The following is a 26182-nucleotide window of genomic DNA, read 5'->3' on the forward strand; positions in this document are numbered from 1 at the left end:
CTCTGTGATCAGACATCACCTCGGGCTCAGGGGGATCCAGGGCATATCAAGGGGAGTGATTGATGACGAGTATCAACGATGGGTATCATTGAGCTTGATAGATTCTATTTATTGAGCCTGGCTCAAAATCAGCCACCGTATTACCCTCTTATGCTGTTCTTTCTCTCAGAGATGATGAGTTGACCAATGGACTTACAGGGTCTGATGGCTAAGAAATCGCCGTCGCGTTCGGATACCGGCACCGGCGTTTGAGCGCCAAAAAGCCATTGCCATCGGATGATCTCTTCAAATGTATGCCATGTGGATATCAGAGTATTGAAAAGGTACTTGATGCACTGTCTGCAGAATGAAGAGGAAATGTCGTTGGGATGTCGTCAAAACTTCAGGCATTAGTTGACGGCTCTTCGCGTTTTCTCTAACTCCGAAGAGCACGAGAGCCGAGCTATCACTCCAAATCCATCCATTTATCTACCGGATGAGGATTCCACAGTTCCCCATCGAGCGTCAACCGTGATAGCCGATGCTGACTCCGCATTGACGCACCATCCCTGACGAGTGGGTTTGCCATATTCAGTTCCAATATCATGCCGCCACCCGTCATTAATGCATCCCACTTCACCCTATATTACTGCAAGACCCTAACTGATGTATCCACTATCGAGCGAGACCCCTTTCTCCAGCATTTGAGCCCTATCAGGAGCCAACCATACGCTGGCATGACTCTCGGATCCCTTTGCGATAGCCGACAAAGGCAATCTCCACGTCACGTCGAACTCGACGCGTCATTGAAACCCACCAGCCTCCTGCATCAACTCACCTTCCCAGTGGGCGATGCACGATATGTCTTTGATTTGTCCACAGCAACACATGACAGGACGTGACAGGCGGACCGTGGCGACCTCGGGTAGGGCATCGGAGTAAGGTAAGCGTTCCATTGCGATGATGAATTTGCTAAATAGCCTTTTCGATAGACTTAATCGCCGTGCATGCTAGTGAAGAATTCACGACATATATTCAACGGCTCTCCCTATTGTCTCGACTTGTTCCTGAATATTGTCATTGCAATGGGCGCAGGAGGAAGTCCTCTCAACGTCGATCGAGCAGTCTCGTCCGATAAGGCCAATCGGTTCCTGAAGGCAGCTGTCGTCATCGTCGCCGCCACATCCCGCCATCGACAGCAGTGGCACTAGCGACACCTCATTTCGCAACTGGCAGGCCACCCCCGGAGCACGCCCCAGGAGCCCGCGGAAGGCGGCCGGGAGGCCCTCTTAGACTCCCTCTAGACGGCGGCCACCAGCTTAAACCGGCCGCCGATCAATTTTACCGCTAGTGACGGACAGGCAGGACGGTCTTACGATGGTACAGCCCTAAGTCCTTTCAGTTAGAACGGTATCTTACGACCCTGCTGATCGAAACCAACGAAGATAGGATGAAATTCCGCGAACGGTACGTACCACGACACGCGTATTTAGTAGGGCAAGGTGCAGGGATCGCCTGTCGCCAATACGACTTAGGTAAGGCTGCGCATGAACTCAATGGAATCCCTCAGGCGAATCCTGCTGACTTGCACATGCCAATCCTTGGATCGTCCGCATTATTGTCCTGTCAATGTGCGTCCTTATTTTTGGCATTGTTAGTTCTTGCAGACTATCCAGAGGACCAACAGCTGAGAGGCCGCTCACATCTACTCCGGTCCTCTATGACCTACTCGTGCTTATCAGCCGCAGTGGCCCCCGCATTTCCTTTCAGCTCCGCGCGTTGGAGCTACAGTACTCTCCCATCCTTCACACGTGTCTCTCACACCACCCATCCTTCGGGACCTCGCCGCACGCCTGCTTGCATGATCGAGTACTTGCATCGAAAGGCACCAGTGCGCCTTTTGATGTGTTCTGCATGCATTGCCGTCTCAAGTTGCCGCGTAAGATCTGTGTTTGAGGATTGAGGGATCTGCAGAGGATTGACACTCTACCTGACGCCGCCCGTCACGTAGCACAGGCCCGGACTCCGATGTCTTCGATTTGCTGACGGCGAGGTTGGCCAAACTCTTGGGGCATGTAACCCATCAGAATGGCCTCCATCGGCATCCGTCCTGCAGGCCCGGGGGAGCAGAGCTGGCTACTCTGTACTGCGAACATGGTGCTGGTGCCAGACCAACACCATCACAGTATGTAGTTATAATATGGAGAGAGTTGTCCATGCAGGTCTCAGTTTCCAAACTGGGCTTGACATTACACAACAACTCCAACCATAACATCAAATAATTGAAAACATTTCAAATCTACCATGGACTCACTTCTTGCCCCCCTCAGTGGCTCCACCCAAATGGTGGACGAGGCCAGCCGCCTCAAGCTCCAAGACTCTCTCCGCTCCGCAGCCGATGCCATGGAGACTCCCCATGACACCATGTTGAGGTTGTTCAACACAGTTCGTAGACGCTGCACTTGAAGCCCATCCATACCATCTAATATAATCAAGTCCCTCGAAATCTCCGTCGTCCGCGCCGGCTGCGACCTGAATCTCTTCACCACCCTCTCCGAGAGCCAAGCCCCCATCAGCGTCGAGAAGTTCTCAACAGAGAAAGGCGCCGAGCCCCTCCTCATCGGCCGACTCCTCCGCTACCTCGCCTCGCGCCGTCTGATCGCCGAAACAGGCAAGGACGAGTTCACCGCCAACAATGCGACCAAGGCCCTCGCCGACCCGCGTATCAATGGCGCCATGTACTACACGTAAGTCACCCCTCCCTCCCCCAATAAGCAACCATACCATCACATACTCAACCCCAATTCCAGCCACAACATCGGCGGCCCAGTCTACCAAGCAATGCCCGACCACCTCAAAGCGCAACAATACCACTCGAACCCGCAAAAGTTCGCATGGCACGCCGGCCTGCAAACCGACCAAGATTTCTTCCCCTGGGCAAAAGAGCACCCCAAAGAAATCACCTGGTTCCAACAACTAATGAGCGTACCCCGCGAAGGCGACTGGCTAGACGTCGCGCCCTTCGACAACGTGACCGCGGGGCCCGATCAAGCTTTCTTCGTCGACGTAGGCGGCAGCATCGGACACCAGTGCGCGCGGCTGCGGACGAAACGCCCGGAGTTGGCCGGCAAGATCATCCTCGAGGATTTGGAGGAGACGATTGCGAGTGCGAAGGCGATTGATGGGGTGGAGTTCAAGAGCCACAATTTCTTCGAACCCCAGCCTGTGAAAGGTAATCCCCCCTTCCCTCCCCCCTTCCCCCTTCCCCCTATCACCATCTCCTTTCTCCCTCGATATGTGGAACGCCCCTCTCACAACAACCACCAGGCGCCAAATTCTACTACCTCCGCACCGTCCTGCACGACTGGGACGACGTCAAGTCGGAAGAAATCCTCAAACAAATCATCCCGGCAATGGGTCCGGACAGCAAGATCCTGATTGACGAGATGGCGTTGCCGAACCAAGGCGTGCATTGGTGGAGCGCGTGCCTGGATCTGCACATGTACGCGATGCTGGGCGCGCTGGAGCGGACGGTGGAGCAGTGGCACGAGTTGCTTGAGGGACGGTGTGGGCTGAAGATCGAGGCCGTGAAGACGTATATGCCTACGATGCGGAATAGTGTTATTGTGTGTGGGTTGAAGCAGTAGAGCTCTCTTCTGTCAAATAGAGATTGGGGAAAAATTAGAATGGGATAGTAGGACTTCGACGGACCTTCAATTGTATTTCTGTTACTCCCATCCCTGCCTTGACTTGCCCTGTCCTACCCTTCCTTTCCTACCCTCTCATTTACCCCCGAAGAACCCCTCACGTCTCTAACTCGCCATCCATCCATCCATCCCATCTCCCTCACCCACAAAAAAAGGACATCCCAACACCCCCCTCCCCTTTCCCCCTGCCCTTTCCCCCTCCGCTTTCCCTCCCTCCCTCCCATCATCACCGCTCCAATCCACGTTCCACAACTCCCATCTGAAACCCTACGAGGCAATTCGTCGTCTCTTGCCTCGAACGTACAATGTAGAGAAGAATTAAACAGGAGGACGTAGGTGGGTGGGTGGGCAGAAGAAAGAAGGGGGAAGGGGGGGGGGGGACTAGAAAGTACGCAGCGCTCGGAGAATGAGGTTGAGTGCGAGGTATATGGAAGTCAGAAAAAAAAGGGGAGGCAGGCTACTGTTGGGATGAACGCGATGAAGATCTAAGAGGGTGGAGGTTTGGAGGAAGATAGGGTGGGGGAGGGAGGTATAAGTTAGATATAGTTAGGTAAGCAACACACAGCTAAATTCGCAGTAGAGAGTGCAATGATTAGGCTTGTCGAAGTGTTGTGGGGAGATAGGAGCAGGATTTCAGGAGAGCAGAAACGTGCAACATAAGAAGAACACGGGACATATACGATATATCTGCATTATCGATCTATTGCATCACCAACCCGATAACGCCCGCATGAAAAATACAGGATGTCTCTCCAACATTTTTACCATCCCGACATGACTTACGAGATTTCAACCCTTCCCCCATCCCCGCCTCTTTTCCATCCCTTCCCCCTCCCCATCTAACAAAACTGTTCCAACCACCCCTTCATCTCCCCAATACTCGGACACTCAATGAACAAACTACTCTTAACCTCCACCTGCAACTCACTCTTAAACTTCTCACTCAGGACCAAACTCATCAGACTATCCACCCCCAGCTCCACAAAGCTGGCATCATCAGTCAACTCCTCGGCCTCTAGGCCCGTCTCCCTTGCAATCAACTTCAGCGCATCGCCAATGATATTGTCTTCCACGCTTGCCTTTGCTGGTGCGGCCGCAGCCGCAGCAGCAGGTTTCGGCTCCTCCTTCGCCTGTTTCGGCTCAGGCAGGGGTTTTGTCTTCTCCGCCGGCGGCGCAGCGGGCGCTTCTTCTTTCTTCTGCGCAGGCTTCGGGACAGCGGCTTTTGGTTTCGGCGCCGCTTCACCAGCCGCACCAGAGGAGGCTTTCTTGCCCGCGTCAGGGGCAGAGAAGAATTGATTCATCAGCACGCGATTGACCTTGCGGAAGGTCATCTGGCCCATCATGCCGATGACGGTCTCGTCCTGCAAGATATACACGTCGCCAGCATACATATTTGTCTCACCAGTCTCGAACATCTTGACATAGCTGCGATATTTGCCGCCAGCCTCGAGGGGCTTGGAGAGGCGGAAGCTGTCCCAGCCGGGGGTGACGTAGAAGAAGTCTTTGGTGTTTTGGGCGTCAGAGCCGTTGAGTATCAGGCCGCCGAGATGGCAGACGCTGTCGATCCAGTGCGGGGGCGTGTGCCATTTGCCGTGGCGCTCGGGGAAGAGGGTGATGTCCGCGTAGGCTTCGTGGTCGTTGAGCACGACGGATTGCATGCCGCGGTATTTTTCGGTGTAGTCGACCACGTTCTTGAAGAGGGTATAAGCCATATTTTTGTTAAGGCGGTTGGCTTCGCCCTCGGCTGCCATACGCGAGAGAGATTCGATGCGGCCCTGGACAAGGTGCGAGACGCGGTCCCATTCTGTGTGCCATTTCTTTGGGCTGGAGTAGCGGACGGTAGCGGATGCAAAGTGTGCTTCTGAGCGGGAGCCTTCTGCATCGATAGTATACCAATAGATCTGAGTGGCTTGTGCGCCGAGGTCGATGGTGGCTTCGAGTTGTATTAGTTGAGCGCTGCTGGTGTCTTTCTGCGCGATTTGAGCATGGAGGACTTCCATTTCTGCGACGTCGAGATAGACGTCTTTGGCTTTTCGCTGTACGCTCTTGTAGAGATGTTCAGCGACTGTGGCAGCCATGTCGGCCCAGATAGACTAGGTGAAGTCAGCTATGCTCAGATCGAGGTATGAAAGTACTTACAGATGTGGCGACACCGTTATCGTTCATCTTATGGCCCCATACAGCGGCCAAGAGATCTGGGTGCATAAGATCTGAGATCGCAATCAGAGTGCCAGTGGTGTCTTGCAACTCTTCTGATATCACTTGATGTATTGATGAGGTCCTCAGGGAGGATCCACTAGCTCCGAATGCACTCAAGCTTGCCTTGTTTGAACTGCCATGAGGGAAGGCTTTATCGAGGGTCCATGTGCCTTCGTACTGTATCCAATAATCTTTCTCATTCCATTGGTACTTGGGAAGTTCGAGTAGGGTGTGGGCTCTTTCAGTGTCTCGGAAGTATTCGTTCCAGCAGATAGAAAGGCCTTCGGAGTGTAAAGCGGCCAGACTGCTAGTCACAGATGCCCAATTTTCTTCGTTCTTGCGCAACGAGGGGATGACTCGAGCGTCTTTCACGCAACTGCGGATGAACGAACCACAGATTGGATGTGGTCCAATATCAACCCACAGAGTCTTGTCTTCAATGATGCCAAGATCCTCACCGGCCTCAAGAGCAGCAACGAAGTCGACAGTCTCCCTCGTAGCACGACAGAGATAGCTCGCATTGACGGTCTTGTCATCAAAAATGGCGTCACAAAGGAGAGGAGAAAGGATAGGGACGCTAGGTGCTTTGAAAGCGACATGTTTCGCAATCTGCTCGAAAGGTTCCAGCACTGGATCCATCTGTGCAGTGTGGAACGCAAATGGAACGTCTAATTCCATGCATTTGTGTCCTTTGGCTTCCAATGATGCACGGGTAGCTTGGATATCACTGCGAAGACCGCTGATGACTGTATCGTCAGGTCCATTGATGCAGGACACTTCGTACGATTTGTTCTGACCAGCAGCTTCTTTGATATTTTTCACGCTTGCTCGGACCGACAACATGATGTGGCTCCCGATCTCGGCTGATGCGAGGACGAGTTCTGCTCGCTTGCCTACCAAGAAGATTGCGTCGGCAGCGGACATCACACCCGCTACGACCATAGCGGCATACTCACCGAGACTGTGGCCGATGACTGCGCTAGGAGTAATACCAAACAGAGCCCAGAATCTCGCCAATGCGATTTCGATAACAACAATCGTAAGCTGTGTGACGAGAGGAGATACGCCGTCCCCAACGGAGCCTTCCACGGCTGTAGTGATTGAAGGGAAACCAAATTGCTGCACAAGTTGATCGAGTTGCTGGACTTGCGTGCGGAAAGCTGGAAAGTCTTTGTATAATTGAGAGCCGATACCTTTGTAGAAGGCACCTTGCCCAGTGAAGGCGAATGCAACAGGAGGGGCTCCGACGGGGCGGAGATTACCTGCCTTTTCGACTGAGGTCTCTAGGAACTTCCGTAGCTGCGCCGTGCCTGCGACTGATGTTGCGAGACGGAAATTGTGATGGATACGTCTTGCACACGTGGTATAAGAGAGGTCACCAATGTCAATCTCAGGGTTCTGGTCCAGATACGATATCATTGCTTCGACGTTACTCTTCAAAGCAATCTTACTCTTCGCAGATATTGCGACGGGGAAGTTAGGACGCAGATCTTCTCCTGATTTTATTTTCTCGGGAGCATCTTCTAGCAACATCGTGGTGTTTCCACCATGGGCACCAAAGCTATTGACGATAGTGTAGCGGTTCTTGCCTGGTATCCGAGGCCGAGGAACAAGCTCTAGATTGAGACCGACATTACGTTTGTCCAGGTCCTTGGGAAGGATGGGATTGAACTCCGATTTGATTCCAACATGTGGGGGTATTTCGCCCTTCTGGTAGACCAGTAGGACTTTCAGTAGCGATGCAATACCAGCGGCAGCTTCAGCGTGACCGATATTAGACTTTACCGCACCGAGGTGAAGTCTTTGATCAGCCCGTCGTCGAGGGACCAGAGGAGCAAACACGTCTGATACCGATTCGGATTCGATTGCGTCGCCGACCTGTGTACCGGTACCGTGAAGTTCAACGTAGCTCACGTCCAAGGGATTAACACCTGCATCTTGCATAACTTGCGTATAGTTTTCCCTCTGAGCACCAGCGTGTGGCTGTGTGATCGAGAGAGCGTCCGCAGAGTGGTTTGTGAATGCGCTGCAAACAGTGGCGATGATATTGTCATTATCAGCCTCGGCGTCCTCGAGTCTCTTAATAACGACCGAGCCAATACCATCAGCACGGCAGTAGCCATCGGCGCCCTTGTCCCAGACTTTGCATTGGCCGGTCTTGGATAGGAAATGACCTTGTGACAACATGCAGTAGTTGTCGGGGTTAGTGATAACGCTAAGACCACCTGCGAGTACGGTGTCTGCCTCGCCCGACCAAAGTGCCGAGCAAGCTGAATTGACAGCAGCAAGACCGCTTGAGCAAGCGGTATCAATGTTGAAACTTGGTCCGCCAAACTTGAAGAAGTAATTGATTCGGCCATTGGCGAAAGCTCTTTCACCTCCAGGTACGGCATAAGTGCCAATGTTTTGGCCGCCGTTTAGTTCTCTCCAGTCGTCGCTTGCTTGGCCGTAGAAGGTTCCGACGCGCTTGAGGTTAGTTGAGGGGGTCCTATTTGGAGCATATCCCGACATCTCCAGTGCTTCATACGCGGTTACAAGTGCGAGACGGTGCATTGGGTCTGTTTGCTCGGCCTAGATATACTGGTCAGCAATGGTAGATAGCGATTTGGATAAGCTGTACTCACCTCTTTTGGAGACATGTTGAAGAAACCAGCGTCAAACAGTCCTGGCTGATTTATGAAGTTCCCAAAAGGTGTCTGTGTCGCGTTTGGCGTTTTCCCAGTTGGGTCATAATGAGTACTCAAATCGAATCGGTCCGCAGGAACTTCAGAGTGAACGTCTCGTCCTTCCTTCAAAAGCTGCCAGAAAAGCTCATTGTCGTCTGCGCCTCCTGGCAATCGACATGAGTATCCAACAATGGCCAGCTTGGATTGTTTGGGAGATCGCGGAATGGCTGTCGCGGGCTGCTTGAACGCCCAATCTATCAAGTCATATTTGACCACTGTTACGTGGGACAACTCCGACTCAATGACTGAGAGGAAGCTCTTCGCGATGAGGGATACTCGGAAAAGGTATACTAGACATTCAGGTCTCCCGGTGCTTGAGACATCCTTGAGTACACCATTTGTTAGGTTGTCAAGGTAGATCGTGCCTGTCAGAATCTCCGTGCAGATTTGTTCGAAGAGAGACCCGGCATCTTGAGCTGGGTATGGCTTACCAGTCTCTGGCGAGAATAGCGGGAGCTGGATTTTGCGTGTGGTGCTGCATTTTGGCTCCGAGCCTTTGACAATAGCGCTGATGTCTTCTTCACTGTAGACGTGTGGCGCGTGGCAAAGGCCATTGTACACTGGTAGTGGCATATGCTTTGAGTAACGAAGGAGCTGTGAATGTCGGAAGGCGTTCTTCAGGCGCGATGGTGGTCCAGTGATGCTAACAGAATTCTTGTCTGAAGCACTAATGAATACCTTAGTGAGGACAGGGTTAGACTTGGGAATACATTAGTGACGTCTGAATTTGGAGGCACAAATCTACTGACGCTCTCTGCGTTGAATTGATCAAGCTCGCTTTGAGCTTCCTCCGCGCTGACACCCGTAACAACATAAGCCCAGCTATCGGAATTTCCATCCGCTGGGCGAGGTTCGAGCGATTGCGACACGCCTTCCACGTGAACACCGAGCCTGAATGCTACCCTCACGCTCTCTGCTCCTGTGAGGGCTAATTCTGGCAACGACGACGATACTGAGACTGCCGCAGCTGCAAACAACCCGATACTCAGGCCAGATAGGGTTGTGCTAGTTTTTGGAAGATCAAGGGAAAGATTGTTTGATTCATGGTGACTGTGTGTCTCAGCTTAGCGTCTGCTCTCTCCACTAAACGCAGCCTTCGTTTTCATTATGGCAGCACTTACGCAATGAACATTCCGATCTCCAGAACGCAGAGAAGAGCACTTTCCAAGGCTCCACCCAGAGGGCCTTGTCGGAACTCTCCATTGTCTACCAACTGCAATACCGACGAGAATTGGGGAAGGAGATCTTGTTGTGCCTGTGGGAGTTTCAGTGCTTCTTCTTTCACAACCGTAGTTGCCTCGTCCAAGAAGATCGACAGCTGCCTAAATCGCCTATCTTTACTATTTCTCTGCAGACGTCGAAATAGGTCTTGAAGGTCATCGTTGGGAAACTCGTTGCTGAAGTAGACGAGCTTAGAAGTGAAGTCGTTGATACCCTCGCTGGAGGAGGACGACGGGGTATCCATGATGAAAAGGAACGCTAGAGTACATGCAAGTATAACGAACAGCAAAAGCACAGGGCTGAGGGTGGAGGACAGAATGACTGTCAATGAATGGAACGCTTCATGTGAGGGGAGGCTTCGAGGGTCTTTTTACCCATACAGCCGTTGGAGTTTACGTGGGTTTTGCATATAAACACGTGGGTTTCGGGGTACATCATATGCAGTAGACTCCGGTCTAGTCATAGGCCCGTCACCGCAGAGGTATTCCCAGTGTAGAGCCTGTCATCTCAGGCAGCACGGATGTTACCAGCGGTGGATCAGGCGCGGGCCGAGCTTGCAGCCACTCAGCAGGCGAGAGCGTTCGCTTCATCGTCCCGAGACCAAAGCATGGGGATAATCTAGAAATCATCTCGAGATCAGACGCCATTGCAACGGGGTCCGATGTGTCCTTGCACGTTGTAGGAAGAGCCGTATGTCAGGGGCCGTCCGGAAATTCGCGTGACATCTTAAGGTTTGCGTAAGCGTGGCGCTAGTGGTCAGCTGCACTAACCTCTTTTGATCGTAGACCTTGGCTTCCAGTATTCCGAGCCCGGAATCCGGTACAGACTCAAGAGGCGGAAGCTTTGCTGTCGCCCATATGCAAGGTACTCTCAGCTTACGACGGTCTACCTGGATAGAAGCCGTGTTGGTTTCAGGCTCGATATCGGACCGTCACGATGCGACCATGCGACGGTGGTCGTTGTGGGCGTGCAGATCAGACATCAACGTATACTTATCTTCAGTTCGCAGTCCATATTCCGTAGTCCTTCCCGAGGCATTGCTGCTCGTTTGTATATTGAAGCCATTCTAAAAGCAAATTCCTCTTGCTGTCGTCCCTCTTTGCCGTCACAATGGCGTATATTCTATTCACACCGATTCTGATGGCAATCATCACCAGCGCGTCGATGCTCACAGGTCAGAGATCTCGCTCCTAGATCTTTGTTTATCTCACTCACCATCTTGATCAGGCTGCCAGTTTTCCCTCTCCTACGTGTCCCTCCCCACAGTCCTTCAGACCCCGCCAGATACGCCCGAGCACCTTATCCTCGCACAGTTCAAAACTTCCTTCCTCCGGGGCTTCCATCTTTGCCCTATGAACGCCATCCCTACCAGTGTGGTCTGCTTACTCAATGCCATTTTAACTTACTGGTATGGCGATACCAAGCGAGCCCTGCTTCTTTTAGTAGCCGGCGCATTCATCGTCGGCATCGTGCCCTTCACGCTCCGATTCATCGTTCCATTGGAGGAGACTCTTTTGAAGAAGAATGCAGAGGTGCAGAAAGCGAGAGGAGCTCAGGCGAATGAAATTGCAGGAGAGAAAATCGGTGCAATTGTTGTGGGAAGTGATGGTGGAGTGCCGGAGACACGGAAGCAGATTGAAGAGTGGGTGAGGTTAAATTACATCAGGACTATTTTCCCAGCGATTGGAGTCGCTGTGGCCTGGAGTCTTTGGTGATTGGCACCAAGTGCTGGGGAGGGATGAGGTGGCGCTTATCTGGAGGCATCGAATGTTGAACGTTGATGTTGACAAGACTGCGATTAAGGACCCCTATTGATTCAAAGTCCAGAGCCATAATCTTTTGAAAGATAGGAACGACGTAGAGGACTCGAAGTCGATTTAGGATTTAGCACGGTGTTAGCAAATTAGACTGGACTGAAGATTTGGTGTGGAAGGGGGCAAGATTAGATATAGATTAGATTTAGGAGACGTCGGAATGTAACATTACGTCTCTGGTCACATGCCTAGTACTGGAAGCAGCCGGCGTACGGTAACGTTGCGTTAGTAGGTACAGCTCAGTGATTGCCACTAACCTAGGAGCGGCTATTGTGACGATGGACGACACAGATTCAGGGGTCCAAGGGGTAGGGCTGATCAAGATGCTGTGCAGTGCTCTCCGAGACCTATTTGGAGAGATGAGAGTCGTTATCTGAACGAAGACGATCATCTCATGCCCAATCTGATGGCATTCAATGTCCCAAAGCTATATTTTGCACCCTTTGTTGCTTTCTGTCGTCTTTAGCAAGGGATAGGAAGTTTTCCAAAGACGGTTTGCCACCCCTCCACCGGTCATTGGTCGATACCCTGCCCTGAGAAGCGCCTACGGGAGGGGTTTTAAGGTAGTGGGTGCCCTGGACGACCCACTCACGCAACTGAAAATGTCTGTGTAGCCTGAACATCCGATCTATGTTCCACGCAGATGTAGGACCCCTGTCAGCTTTCTATTCTCGCTTCTTATCTAAGTGCGAGAGCCGAATGTGCAAGTTCCTCCGTTCCAGATCGTCAACAAAGTGTCTATGAGGAACGCTGTCGTCAGGTTACCCCTGTTCTTACCTGCGAATTTCTCCGAGTCCTCATGTTCCATAAGATAGTTGTCCAATCACTTTGTGAATAGGCTGCCTTTTCTTTAATACGGAATACATTTGCACCGATAGAGGGATCGCCTCTCAAATGCCACGTGAATCGCCCTTCAGGCTCTTTAAATGAGAAAGACGCGAGTGGGAGATTTGCAATGCTTGAACGCTATCTATGAAAATTGGGTGTAATGCTTGACAAAATACCTAGTCGCAAAATCCTTGTTTTCGCGACTCCGCCTTCCACGTACGCTCGTTGATAAACCAGCGCCTGTTGCCCCTGAACATTTCGAACCCCACCTTCCGATCCTCGGCCAGCTTCCACAGGACCTCAGTCATGAATGGCTCCATAGCAGATTCGAACATTTCTTCTGGCACGTCACCATGCATGGCAAAAACCAATTCACGGATACTAAGACTTGCTTTACCAGGTCTGCCTTTCTTCACCAGGTTTGACTTTTCGCGCATCAAGGCCGTGAATACTTGTCTTTCTCGGCTTTTCTTGTGTCTGATGTACTGCTTGATGACCCGAGGGAGATCTTCAATCTTGACACCATGAGCTGGGTAACCGACTGTGGCGCGCTGCTCCTCCATGTACGCGAGGCTGGTCATGTAAGCCCCGAGGTCCTCACAGACACTGAAGCCGTGGCCAAGTACATTGTCACCAGTGAACAATGCGTTCTCTTCTTCGAACAAAAAGCACATATGATCGACGGAGTGGCCTGGAGTATGGATTGCCCTCATGGTGGCACCTTCCGTCCTGAACAATTGGCCGTCTTCGATGGGATGCTGGCCCGCATCAGGATCATTCTTATATATACGAGACGCGAAGAGAGGATTGAAGTCGATGAGGTCAGGGATACCACCAGTGTGGTCGCCATGCCAATGCGTGATGAGGATATGTGATAAATCAAGATCCTGCTCCTGGAGGACTTTGGTCACATTGTCTGCCCACAGTGGTATGCCCTAGAGAACGAGTTAGTGAGCGCTGCGATACTGACAGAAAAGAGAGTCGTACCTGGCCGGTGTCAATGAGTATCCTCGATTTACCCGTGCCGACTAAGAAGGTGTTTGTCCCTTGCAATTGCATAGCACCTGGGTTTCCTCCCATAATTCTGATTACTCTCCGTGATTCATCGTCTATGTCGGCCAACTCAGGAAGACCTGCCTCCTGACTTGTGAGAATGTCTCCCCAGATACCTTCTTTGATCTTGACTGGATCCAAAGCAGCCTTCAAAGCCATGCTGAGTTCAAAATGAAAGAAGTTCAAAACGGGGGAGAGGTAATGGACTCTTGAGCTTGGAAAATAATGTGAGACGTGGAGATGAGGCTAAAGCCTAGAGAAATACCAGCAAAATCTGACACATTTGAAATCACCTCATGAATACGTCACTGCTCGAAGGCAAGAGATACGGAAACACCCTGCTCGTCACTTGCTGCCAGCGGCGCCACGCCCCACTGAGTCTGACCAAGTCTGCTGACAGACGTGCACGGAGTCCGCTCATTATCCTGAAGGATATTCATCTGTCGATCGACGGCTGTGCCTTCAATGGCTTCCACGCCATGTGAAAACGTATACGCTGGACCCTGCAATGATAGGCTGAAACGAGACCGGAATCCGAGGTCAGCCACCTCTCGATCATTTGATAAAGATACGCGGAAAGGGATCGGCAGTTACCACGTGGAGTGCCAGAGACTATGTGACCCTCCAGAATATGGATTGCATGTCCTCGTGGCAAGGTCCTACTAGTAGAGCCCTGCATAGAGTGAGATTTTTTCTTCCATAACTTGTCGAGACTCCATATCCCACACTTCCCTATCAGAAGAATAGACACTAACAAGCTTCAGCGATGTTGGTGCTTCTACTTGTGTTCGACCATTGTTCTAGTTTTGACAAAGTTCAGAAAATCTTTGTTTAGATGACGCAATGAGTTGAAGCGGCCATTTCTGTCGGGCCGGAGTTTTGCCGCGCACATCCACTTTAAGGTTAGTTCTAGGGCCACTCCTTTTCTACCTCTAGGCAAAGAGAAGACGTTCAAACCTGATACACGTTGAACAAGGGCAATGAAGCTGTGATAATCATGACCTTCAGTACAGTTTACGAAGAAGATTGGTGAACAATTCATTGCCATACCCATACCGAGTAGAAACAGAAACCGTTACCACCTGTCAAATACTCCGTACATACTAAACAATATGATTAATGAGCACATGAATTACCTGTTTCTAGAAGTGCACTACGTGAATTATGTCTTCAATAACCCACTCGTGATGGTAGATGGTATTGCGAGACGTCCTTCCGTTCTGAAGGCGAGACATACACCCATTCCTTGGGCCAGTAATCTGTCAAGGCACGCTGGACGGTCCTTCTTATGACCTGGTCTTCATTTCAGTGTCTGTCTGTCCGTATAGAGACCTGCGGCTGCTATCCGTTCTCGCTTTCCAGTTCAAAGCTAGCATTTGGACCCTCCTGGAACGTTGGACTAGTTGTGCGATTGAGCGTCGCTGAACATTTGGGCGGATTCTCAAGTGTTCAAACCTGATATGGAATTCCGGACGCCGCCATTTTCACAGCGACTCCGTTCTCGATAAACTCAAAGGATGTTCCGACACGTTCCATTTCGCCGCTTGATGCTCACTTATCGATCTCTGCGTTTCAGAGTCACATCATCCATTCTCAGGGCCAGGGTCTCTATATTTTGCCGGCAAAGTAGGCAAGTCTGGCAAGTCCGGAAGAGGCTTTCCGCCCTTTGCCTCCTCATGGCTTACGCGGCCAGTAGAATGGATCGTAGGCGGTGTTGACATACTCAACCAAGTGGTACTCTCACCAAGTTCAAGCCAAGAATCTCTCTCTCCGTTATAGCTTGCACGTTTACCCAAAGGCGGTACAGTTGTTGGAAACCTGCGAGAAACCGAACTGCTGCTATTGTCTCTACTTCGTGAACGGTAGGAAGAAAATTTGGTGGTCATTAAGGGTGCTACATGATGGAAGAAGTTGGGCGCAAAGATGAGGCAGCTACAGACGATTGCGGAAGTGATTTCTGCGAGTCTGACTCGGGTGGTAAGTGCGGGTCTTTATTAGGAAGGGGAAAGAGGCTCACGTCCACAGCGCCACGGGGAAAAGGTAGTAGGTCTCATCGTGACTTCGTGCGGCAGGAACACTAGTCGCCAGGTGCATGATACTTGCTATGCAACCGCTGAAAGCTGTTAGTCGATGACCTGACCCCAAGCAAAAGAGTCTCACAAGACCCCGAAGGCAAAGATGCCAGAGACTCCAAGTCTCTTCCGGCGCGCCATCTTGAGTCGCCAGACTATGATCATGGGAATGAGCAGGATCACAAAGTCGGAGATCATGTTGATCGAGCCTCCAGCGACAAAGACCGCTTCGTTATTGATGCAATGGCCGGGCTTGAGCGGGTTCCACAACTTGCTTCTAGGTACACATGGCCAGATCTCGATTGGGATGTTCGCCAGATAGAAGAGGAAATTGAACAAGATGACCCCTTGTATGGTCCAGTACGTCTTTGACCTGTAGCCGGGTACGAAGAGGCGCAGATACATGAGCAAAATAGAGAGCTTGGCGATGAAGATTGTTGGAATGTAGGTTATTTCAACACCATTCGCAATCTATTCGCAGTCTCCAGTTAGTTGTGTCGCCCCTATCATGCGCGATGCTTTCGGGGCTGGCCTACCTTCACCCAGGGTACAAGGGTTTTACCCTGTATGTTCCATTGATGTATTCCGGCGTGATATCGAAATATTGGCAAGAGCATCAAAATGACGTACACAATCAATCCGAGCTGACCTTGAATTAGACCCAAGGACTGCGACGCGGAACAGGGAGTCGGCTCACGTATGCGACGAAGCAGGTATCTACCATACGTTAGAAATAACAAGGTAGCCTTCCGTCTCAACAGGACCTACAATCTTCCCATCCATGGCTCCTCATAATAACAAAGCGGGTATACCCTCTAACCACCACACAAAAGGTCGCCACCACAAAACAGAGCGAAACGACCGCGACATTGGTCTCATACTGACTTGGCGGATTCTCGAAATTCGGCTTGATGCCGGGCGGAGGTTTCAGTCCAGGACCCTCAAGCAGCTCTTTGATCAATTCCTGGTCCATCTCGAGAGCTGGCGCAAAGGCCGATGACTTCCTTCCCCAGGCGTTCTCCAAACGATGAAAGAACAGAAAAGAAAAGAAGCGAACGCGCGGCGGGCAGCCTTTCATGTTACAACGCTCGAACGAAGCTCATTTTCCCCACGTCACATTCCGCGTCAGGCTGAAGTCCATGTTTTTCAGCGGCCAATGAATCTGGCGCGCTTTGTTTTAGAGCCGCATGTTGCAGGAAGTTCCACCTGCACCGGCCTGTCTCACGGTTGGACCCACTAATCAGACGAATGTACCGTCTTCTCCGCATTCTCTGGATGCGCCAACGGGTCAATAACCTCCATGACGGTGAATTGCATCCTCATATTTGACAGTGGCGACTTTCTTTCATTTGCGGTATCCTCGGACGCAGACAGGCATACTTCTCACCGAAGACGTCTGCAACGACGTGGCATGGTGAAGATCTCTGGTGCCTTAAACAATATCTGTAAGGATTTACAGACGTTCTCGCAATGGATTGGATGTCTCTGAGATACTGCAGATGCAGCGATGGCAAGGCAGAATCGTGGTCTTTCCCATCACGAGTTTAAGGCAACAAGTTGGTCTTTAAAATACCCTGATAGGGCGCAACTGTGAGAACGGCTCCCCACGCCGTTTCTTAGTGGGGACAGGCGATTATCGTTATATAAGTTCGGATCGACGTTACCTGATCTATCTCCTTAGCATGCACGCATTCAACTACCTCATCGCTTCTACCCTCTCTTCCATTGCCCTTTTTTCATCCTCCCCTTTCCCCCACCTCTTCACCCATCCCCTTCCGCTCCCTCCTGACGCATCCTTCCATTCTCTCCCTTTTCCATCCTTCCCACCCCTATTCATCCACATAAACCTCCCCCGGCAGCACCGTCTCCACATACGCCGGATACGTCCTCGTCCTCAGCGGCCTAGTCCAGCTCCCGCTCGGATACGTCGTCACAAAAGGTGGATCCCCCTTGAGGATCAAACTCGTCGTATGCGGAAACGTAATCCACATGCTAGTCTGGAAAGTGTAGATATCATCTCCTCCTCGCGCACCACTGGCTGGTTGCTTCGTCTCTTCCCATTGGGCGTGTGTCTTGAGGATCGTGGCGGTGGCGATCTTTTGGTTGGAGGAGAGGGAGGGGGTTGGCGTTGGGGCTGGAGGTGGGGGTGGGGGGATGGTGGAGGAATGAGAATGGTGGGGCTTGTGGCGTTTGTAGTGATGGGGAGATGGGGTTGAAGTTGGCGCCGTGGTTGGGGCGGGGTCGTCGGGAACGGGGTTGGCGATGGTTGTCCAGGCTGTGAGGAGGGGGACGAGGATGGTGAAGGACTTGGTTTGCATGGTTGTGGTTGGTGGTTTGGCAGATAGGTACGAGGTGTGATAATGAGCTAGAAACTGTGTGGGCAGGTGGGGTGTAGATGAGAGAGAGAAGTTTGGGGAGAAGAAGCTGCTTTATATTATGAGTGGACTAGATAACGGTTTTTTGACTGTCAGAGAATTGGTCGACCTGGTCGTTCTCTGTCGTGAGAGATATCCACTTACTCCTTGTATCGTCTGCGATAGGAGAAGGTCTGAGAAGGAGCTGAGTGATGAGGGGCTGGGATCGAGTTCTTTACAGAGGGTTTTGACACAGCAGAGTTTCGTGAAGATAGAGTGCCTCGATTTCCATGCAGGCCTGTCGAATGCGCGCAACTCTCTGCTCTTGAGTGTCCTTCGTTTCTTCAGGCAGTCGTATGGAAATACTGCGTTTTGGACCCTAGTTTGAGACTTTTCACTGGAAACTCGTTGTAACGTATCGAACCTTCATGCATCTTCCTGTTTGAAACCGAAATGATCACTAAATTCGCAACTTCTTGTATCTCCGTTAGCAATGCAGAATTGATGCAACAGGTGCATGTATAGACAAAGACCATGCTTATGTTGTGTAACCTAAGGAATGGAGTTACGAAAAAAATCGTAGTTTCAATCTGGGTTGGTAAATTTGATAGGATTTCTGGTCAATCCAAACGCTGCATAGCGATGTCCGTATCCAATGCCATTCTCTAAATTATATTTAGCATTCAACAGACATACATTCTCACTTGACCTACTTCCCGCCTCCAACTATCCCAGAGCACCACACCCACTCGCTCCCTTCCCCAGCTTATCCGCCTCAGTCTTCACCACCTCCCCATTCCCCTCTCCATCCTTACACCCACACATCCGTCCCGGCACATTACAAACACAAACCGTATCCGCAAACGAGCCACCAGTATGACTGGCACCTTGCGGCTGATAGAAAGGCGGGTAATCATCCGGAAGGGGTGCCTTTTTCAGCAACGGCAATTTGGGCCCGCCGTAGTCGGAGGGGCCGAAGCCGGAGAAGCGGACTTTCCAGGCTAGAGGAGAGTCAGACAGATCCCACAGAGGGTGGACGGTGGGGAAATGAGAAAAACGAAACGACGAAAACGGGGAGGGGCTTACTTGTTGGGAAAGGCACCATCTCATCCCACTCCGGGCTCAAGTAACTTTCCGTACTCGGTTTCAGAACGCCCTCATTAAATACTCTACTATCTTGCTTCTCCTTAGCATCATGTCTGATCTGCTGCAGCCGCCCGGGCGCCATGAAATTCGCGTAGCCCTCGTTCGAGCCATCGATGGTAATTTTCTTGAGCTGGCCCTGAGCGTCGTGGCCACGGCGGAGATCCTTGAGTTGCGCGAGCGTCTTGATCATTGCTGTGAGAGAAAGGACGGCGATGTCTTTGGGGTTGTACCCGCTTGGGAGGTTGGCGCCGAAGTTGGAGGCGGAGTAGTTGAGGGTTTGGCTTGCCGTTGAGGGGTTGTGGGGCGCCATTGCTTTGTGCTAGGTTGCGAGATTAATTAGATTTCTCAATTGGGGGACGATGGGGAGGGCATTGGGGGAACTCACGATGTTGCAGATGATTGTTTGCCCTTTCTTTACGCTGATCAGCGTTGTTGTGCCCTTCTTGATCTTGCAATCTTCGACCGCTTTTCGGATGATGGGGAGTTTGACGCTCTCCTTCTGAGCCTCGAGCACGTATTCAGTGATTTCTTGGCTTTTTTCGTCATCCTGGAACGCGAGCTTTTGGATTTTCTGCCATCTGCATTTGTTTGTGGTGCCTTCGACCTTATACAGCTCTCCAAGAAACAGATCGAGTACAGATGTAAACTAGATTATCGTGTCAGCAGTGTAGACGAATGATTTCTACCGGGTCGCCTTACAGCAAGCACAGAATTGTAGGCACCATCAAGCGCTGTCAACAGCAGGATAGCAGCAGCTTTGCCAAAATCTTTTTCCTGCCCCAGAATTTGTATTGCCACCTGGAGACCAAGACTTTCCATCGTATCAGCCTTACCATATCCGAAGAATCGTCTGATCGCATGTAATGTGCCACGCGTATAGCTCCACCTACGTGCCTCGTGAATCGTCCCGCCTTTGCTTAGCTCGTACAGAAATTTGATAGAGGTCTTGAAGGCCTTACGCCTCTTCAACAACTTTGTCTCGTCAGCATTATAGGATAGGAAGATTTGGCAATTGGTAATGTGACGATAGATCTCGTTCTCGGAGTAAGGGGCCTTGAGGTTAGATTCGCTCCTGATCAGATGGCTGAAGCCTAGGAATTCGGCTACATATCTAGTTGTCACGGGGATTGCGAAGCTTCACAGCGATTAGCCTAGGTTCGCTACCATGACATCCTTTCGAGGGCTTACTCTCTTGTGACATCGAGCTGATATGTGGGCTTCGCCTTGTTCACAGTAATGAATTCGCGTTTGATCATGTCGATCATGATGCTTTCGAAGTAGGCCATTATTTTACTTGAGTTTACTTTAATATCCTTTACAGCACCTGGTCCGGCTTTCTTTTGCTCTGGTTTTAAGACTGCGGCTACTTCTGTTGGCAGAGACGATAGTTCCAGACGTGCAGGATGGACGATCTTATCTGACTGATCGGACAACAGCGCGTCAATCTTCTCATAGTCATCCAGATACAGCGGCTTGAGTGGCTTTCTAGGTTCCGAGGCGGCAGTGATATATTCAAATTTCGTAGGACGGCTGAAAGAATCTCGCTGAATGACATTGGCCTCCATCTTGAATTCAGGAGCGTAACCTTGCTGCTGGGCGTATTCTGCATTTTTCTTAGCGGTGTAGAAAGGGTGGAAGAAGCGGATCGAGTCATATGGAAACCATTCGGGAAATGCGCGTTGCATCAATCGGTGGAATACGGAGCTCTTCAATGTGTCGTTATCAGGGGAAACCTCTTTCATGCCCCAAGAAGTAAGCGAATTAGTATTCCAGTCCTGTAGGGGTCAGATTTGGACTACTCTTCTTTTCAGAACATTGTTGGAACTCACGACAGTGTAAAAGCGGTCTGATCGCACGAGGGTGATGGCGTCAGAAAAGATGGCGACCCAAAGGGCAGAGTCTACATCACTTGGGCCTGGATCCAGATCTTCCTCCACGCTACTCTCGCAGAAAACGCCAGGATAGAGCTCAACTTTGTCAGGATGCTCATACAGATCGCGTAGTGCGTCCTGGATCTCGACATTTTTCGAGATATTTTCGAACGTTTCGTGACGACTCATACCGAAGAAATCGCGGAAGTCATTGAGCGTTCCAATTTCCCTGAGCAAAGATGAGCGCGATACGTTTGACATTTCAACAGACTGGACCCACCATTTACGCGCCTGAATGATTCCCATGATTTCGATGTTTTTCATGACCTTTGGTACGTTTCGTGGACCAAAATTTGCTATTCAAAATGTTAGCATTGTATAAAAGCAGTTCGAGATCATGACTCGCAGATCGGTTCTTGCATTGATTTCTGCAATTGGTTGATCATCTTTTGATCGTCGAAAAGCCCGGTGATTTTATTTCGCGTGAAACACAGATCAGGCTTATTAGCTTGCTCTGGAAGGCCGAACACTTGCTTCGATGGGTCCGTTGCTGATTCGTCCCCATTTTCCGCCTGTTTCGCCTTTTCTTTAGCAGCATACGACATGAATTGGACATATTGTTCTAGCGTCATCGTCTTTGGGTCCCAATCCGGCTTGCCAAATTTAGCTTTCATGAAGTCCTCGGTATATAATTCGTCGGCCTCAGATATGGCGCAGTGGAACCGATAGAGCAGATTGAACTCGACTGTGACTTGATTTCCAAGCCCACGAGTGACATTCTTCTGATCTGTACTATGAACACGCGGGTCCAAAGTGAAGTTCGCTGTAGGAATGAGCAGCTTGCCTACCACAGGAGGGTAGACTGTAGTGAGCACTCACAATTGTATTGATGAAAGCCCATGAGCGCACGTAAATAGTCATGAATAGAGATGTTCACATACATGCCACATGTGATCCTTTACATCCACATTAGTAACCATATCGAGAGTGGAGAAAAGCCCCGGCCAAGACACTTACAGTCGGGCAGTATTGAAAAGATCGTTGTCGAGCTTATCCCATGCTGCATCGTAGGCTTTGTTGAACTTTCTCAATTCATCGGCATCAATCAAATCTTCAAGAGCTTTGGCTGCACCCTCGTAGTCGTTTGTCTTCGTCGGCTTTTGCCCATTCTCGTCGTACAGTTTCAAGCTGTCACGGTAAGCAGTCAAAGTCTTCTCGAATTTGGCATTCTTGCTACCAAGAGCTTCTGCTGCAGCTATAAGTTTAGGACCAGAGAATTTAGCAGGCACGGAGAATCTGCCGTTTTCGTTGATGCGATAGAGCTGAGTTGCGGCATAGTTATGGTAGCGGTTGTACATCACGAGCATAATACACACGCCTGGAGGCTGTCGAAGCAGCCTGTCCTCAGCAAATGTATCGGGCTTTAGTAGACCAAGCTTGTACTTGTCATCTCTAACTCGGCGCTGCATCTTGTCGGTGTACCCATACAGAGGCGATAGGTCCAGGTAAGAAGAGCTGTCGGATATGTTTTTGTCATTATCGTTGGTTCGGAAAATGTCGTGAATGATAATTGTCGCATGGTAGACAAGCATACTTGAGAGTCCTGATTGGCTTGGTCGATACTTTTCGCGTGCCATCAATCGATCAAAAATGTCTTCTGGATCTGGCAGAGCTCCTAAAGGATGAGTCTTTGAGGGCACAGTCTTGGCGTAAGGGGCGCCAGCTTGACCCAGGTGAGGGTGCAGAGCGCTATTGAATTTGCCATCGGCAGTACGATACTGAAAGGCGTCGCCTAGGTATGTCAAGGGTGGATGAAGCATCTTCTCGTACTTCTCCTTGACTTCTTTAGCGGTAAGCGCGGCTCGAGCGTTGCTGTCATTTGGCATCGAGCCGATGAGCTGTGCACCTCCTATTTTCTATATTCATAGCGTATCAGCATTTCCTACAAATCTTGCGTGAGGGGCAGAGTCGTAAGCTCACGTCCAAACCTTGGCCTTTCAATAGCTTGTCTACAACCCTACCCATTGCCTTCGTGTTGTTGGGTTGGAAGATGTGTCGGACATCCTGGAAGGCATTGCGAAATCTTGCCAGAAATCCTTTCGGTACAACAGGGTCGCCTAAAAGGTTGTCTCCGTGAAATAAGGCTATGTACTTTTTCTTCTGCAATTCCTCGTTCAGCTTGTCTGCTTTAGACTTGATAGGTCCGCCATTCATGCCGGTCTGGCTATTAGATGGCATGTTGAGCTAAGCAAAATGTTGAGGATAGTCGAGATTAAGCAATGTTTACGAAAATCGAGAACAGCATGAGCCAGGACGTGTATGCAAAACAATTGTATGGAACGCAGCTTCCAGGCAATTCCAGCGTACAGTAGGGTTTAGCTCCTATCAGCTTTTGTGACTTGAATGATAAAAAAGTCGCTTAACGCAGGGAGGTGCTACACATATATTCTGCAGTGTGGATCAGGCTGAAGAAAGGCCGCTGTGGATCAGATGTAATCAAACAAGCCACCTCTCTTCTGCTGGAATAGAGGATAGGTCGACAAGGTCTGGATGAACGACCAGAGCCATAATCGGCATGTCGCATGACCAACCGGCCGTTCGCAGCCTGCTCACAGCTCACATATGATTCGACAGATCAACAATTTCGAAGCCATAAAACGGCCCTCCAGAAGGCGTTTCAGCGTTCAGCTGAATGGCAACGGATTTATGCAAGCCTCAACTCTTTTAGGTATACTAAGAAGCGATTTTGCTCGAACAGGGAAAGCTGTTCCGTTAGTTTTCCGCCATGCATACGCTGTCCGGCTCGACTTGAACCCAGCAATCTGGGATAGACATCCGTATACTGATCCTTGACATCAAGGAGAGAAGGTGTGTATTGCAAGGCGCGGTACATCAGCTGGGCCAGTCGATGACGGCAGAGCCACTGTTTGATCTGTCAACTTCTGTCAGATATGGATCAGAGTGCGAGCGTGAGCTTGAGCGTGAGAGTACGTGTTTGGGGGGAAATGGCGCTAGTTGGGCCAGACTCTTGGTGGCTGAAAAGGGGCCTGCGTCTTGTGCTCGAGCACCTCAAGCAGCTTCAGCTACGCACAAAACGTGCGAGCGATAAAGGAGGAAGCGGGAGGGTTGTACTGCTAGACTAGAAGAGACTGGTCCAATTCACTCGAACGGGTTTGATGATTAAATCGCCTCCTTCATTGGTCGGCAGGTCGTAGAAACCGGGAAATTAAACAATCTAGGCTGTCCAGATTGGTCGAACATGGATATTCATGCACCTGTTTGGGTAGATGTAGGGGGGATGGAAAAGTCAATCTCGGGGTGTGCTATACTTCAAATCTGACGTGTCACGTATTCTGTACCAACCATCAACGTACATGTGATTGCCTGAAGGAACCCGCATGCTGGGTCTAGACTCAGCTCTTCAGCTTCGAATGCCTTAATGCAAGCCATCATCATGATCCTACTCCTCACTTTGCCGTGATGTCGGCTACTTAAGCTTGCGTGCATCCACAAGTGTCATTAATGTATCCAAGCTTTTTAATCGACTTGACATCCTCATAATGGCCTCATCATCGCAGCCGGGTCCATTAAAGCGAGGCGACTACTCGCCCTCTAAGTCCAGCGACCTTCGCAGCCCATGTCCGCTGGTCAATAGCCTCGCGAATCATGGCTACATACCGCGTGATGGGCGCAACGTTCTGGCCGCCGAGTTGAGCGGTGCCGTAAACGAGGTGGGCATCAGCAAGGCCTTGGGCGCCGCCCTATCTCGGCCTATCTTCCTCGAGTACGTTGAGCGTGCAAGCATTGCCAAAGAAGACGCGAATGGCAAGAAAGGCTCCTTCCTAGCACATCTCTGGACCTTCCTCCGGAATCCCCGTGCTGCGCTGGCCAAGGCCTTTGGTATGCGCAAGCCTGGCCAATTCGACTCGACCGGCAAGCCATGTTTGAACCTGGACCAATTGGCGGCGCATGGGGTGGTGGAGCATGATGTATCGTTTTCCAGGCGAGATATTGGCCAAGGGGACAACCTGTCCAAGCAAGCAGATCTTGTACAACAGATTATCGCGGCCTCTTCGGACGGCAAGACCATCACAGCCGAGGATTTTGCAGGGTTGCGGCGGAGGAGGATTGAGGAGCAGAAGAAAGCGAATCCGAGTCTGACATACGGAGCAAGCCAACATCAACTAGCGTGTGGAGAGATTGCGCTCATTCTGAAGGTCTTTGGTGACGGAAAGAAAGTACCGTGTGACTACATGAAGGCCTTCTTCGAGGAGGAGCGATTGCCACGGGAGGAAGGGTGGACGAAGAGGTGGTGGAGTGTTGGCTTCTTCGATCTGATCCCTTTGGCTGCGAAGGTGAAGAAGATTATCGGTATAAGGATATGATGATGAATGCTTGGGTATGATTGGCGTAGCGGAGGGCTAACTTGCTGCCTCTATACAGTTGGGCATTTCTAGCTCATGTTGAAAATATGTACAGTCTGATGGAAATTGACTGGATGACTGGACCTTCGTCCCTTGTTCCATGGTTCCATGTGTTCATCTCCCGATGCTCTTGCATGGTGATTCTTAATCCTTGGACGATTCTTTGGCACTCTATTGTCATGTTCCACCTCAAGTCCGATGATCTTTCGGGAAAGGAGGACTCCCTCTTGTATCCGTGCTCTTGAATTTCATCCGCTAACGTATGTATTGGTGTAGCGAAACCTCCTCGGCAGCGCCAATTGTTTTGTCAAGCAGCGGGTTTCGTAGCTTCATCAAGCTTGCATTGGCTTCCTCACGCTCAACACTTGGACTCGAGGGACATTTGTCATCTGTGGCTCTGCAATCAAGGAGGATCACTCGGAGTCTGCCATTGCTGCCGCTCGGTATTGCTCGTCCAGCATACCATGCCTGATGATTGATACACAGATACCACCGGAAGGATCAGTAAACAAGTGGGCAACAACGTGAGCTCCGGAGGGGGCGGCACATGGCCGCATGACGAAACTGAAGAACTTGCGCGTCGGGGGTAGCGCTAGGGTAGGAATTGGCCTAGTCTCCCTTTGTGCATTGGTCATCCCCGTCTTTTGGGCTTAAGGAACCCCACTTGGTTCCCCCCACGTTTTCGCCCTCTGATCTTGAGGAAGTCCCAAGCGCTCCTCTTCCTTCATCCATCCACCCATTATCACGCCATCACAGCACGACATTCGTCTGACCTACATCAATCATTC

General features: G+C 50.8%; 8 protein-coding genes across 8 annotated transcripts; 4 read left to right on the forward strand and 4 right to left on the reverse strand.

The window, feature by feature from the left end:
- Positions 1-2283: 2283 nt before the first annotated feature.
- On the forward strand, positions 2284-3626 carry KY384_006778 (uncharacterized protein; the record flags this gene model as incomplete). Its single annotated transcript, XM_044815271.1, has 4 exons — positions 2284-2424; positions 2476-2726; positions 2790-3211; positions 3307-3626. 4 exons carry the CDS (start codon positions 2284-2286, stop codon positions 3624-3626), a joined length of 1134 nt encoding a protein of 377 aa, XP_044667145.1.
- Positions 3627-4525: 899 nt separating this feature from the next.
- KY384_006779 (Type I Iterative PKS) lies at positions 4526-10076 on the reverse strand (the record flags this gene model as incomplete). The annotated part of the gene is given in 5 exon segments (XM_044815272.1): positions 4526-5779; positions 5826-8456; positions 8510-9278; positions 9290-9661; positions 9733-10076. The coding sequence occupies 5 exon segments, from the start codon at positions 10074-10076 to the stop codon at positions 4526-4528; spliced, it is 5370 nt and encodes a 1789-aa protein (XP_044667146.1).
- An 866-nt stretch (positions 10077-10942) lies between these two features.
- KY384_006780 (uncharacterized protein) lies at positions 10943-11547 on the forward strand (the record flags this gene model as incomplete). The annotated part of the gene is made up of 2 exons (XM_044815273.1): positions 10943-11006; positions 11060-11547. 2 exons carry the CDS (start codon positions 10943-10945, stop codon positions 11545-11547), a joined length of 552 nt encoding a protein of 183 aa, XP_044667147.1.
- A 1103-nt stretch (positions 11548-12650) lies between these two features.
- KY384_006781 (uncharacterized protein) lies at positions 12651-13686 on the reverse strand (the record flags this gene model as incomplete). Its single annotated transcript, XM_044815274.1, has 2 exons — positions 12651-13409; positions 13462-13686. The coding sequence occupies 2 exons, from the start codon at positions 13684-13686 to the stop codon at positions 12651-12653; spliced, it is 984 nt and encodes a 327-aa protein (XP_044667148.1).
- A 1742-nt stretch (positions 13687-15428) lies between these two features.
- KY384_006782 (uncharacterized protein) lies at positions 15429-15971 on the forward strand (the record flags this gene model as incomplete). Its single annotated transcript, XM_044815275.1, has 2 exons — positions 15429-15504; positions 15655-15971. 2 exons carry the CDS (start codon positions 15429-15431, stop codon positions 15969-15971), a joined length of 393 nt encoding a protein of 130 aa, XP_044667149.1.
- Positions 15972-18679: 2708 nt separating this feature from the next.
- Positions 18680-21276, reverse strand: KY384_006783 (uncharacterized protein; the record flags this gene model as incomplete). The annotated part of the gene is made up of 6 exons (XM_044815276.1): positions 18680-18954; positions 19040-19418; positions 19485-19745; positions 19799-20234; positions 20288-20874; positions 20929-21276. 6 exons carry the CDS (start codon positions 21274-21276, stop codon positions 18680-18682), a joined length of 2286 nt encoding a protein of 761 aa, XP_044667150.1.
- An 89-nt stretch (positions 21277-21365) lies between these two features.
- On the reverse strand, positions 21366-23208 carry KY384_006784 (uncharacterized protein; the record flags this gene model as incomplete). Its single annotated transcript, XM_044815277.1, has 3 exons — positions 21366-21762; positions 21988-22886; positions 22951-23208. The coding sequence occupies 3 exons, from the start codon at positions 23206-23208 to the stop codon at positions 21366-21368; spliced, it is 1554 nt and encodes a 517-aa protein (XP_044667151.1).
- A 1322-nt stretch (positions 23209-24530) lies between these two features.
- On the forward strand, positions 24531-25427 carry KY384_006785 (uncharacterized protein; the record flags this gene model as incomplete). Its single annotated transcript, XM_044815278.1, has 2 exons — positions 24531-25341; positions 25414-25427. 2 exons carry the CDS (start codon positions 24531-24533, stop codon positions 25425-25427), a joined length of 825 nt encoding a protein of 274 aa, XP_044667152.1.
- Positions 25428-26182: the final 755 nt, after the last annotated feature.

This window comes from Bacidia gigantensis, assembly GCF_019456465.1.
Source record: "Bacidia gigantensis strain McMullin 20006 chromosome Unknown contig_255, whole genome shotgun sequence".
Classification (NCBI taxonomy): domain Eukaryota; kingdom Fungi; phylum Ascomycota; class Lecanoromycetes; order Lecanorales; family Ramalinaceae; genus Bacidia; species Bacidia gigantensis.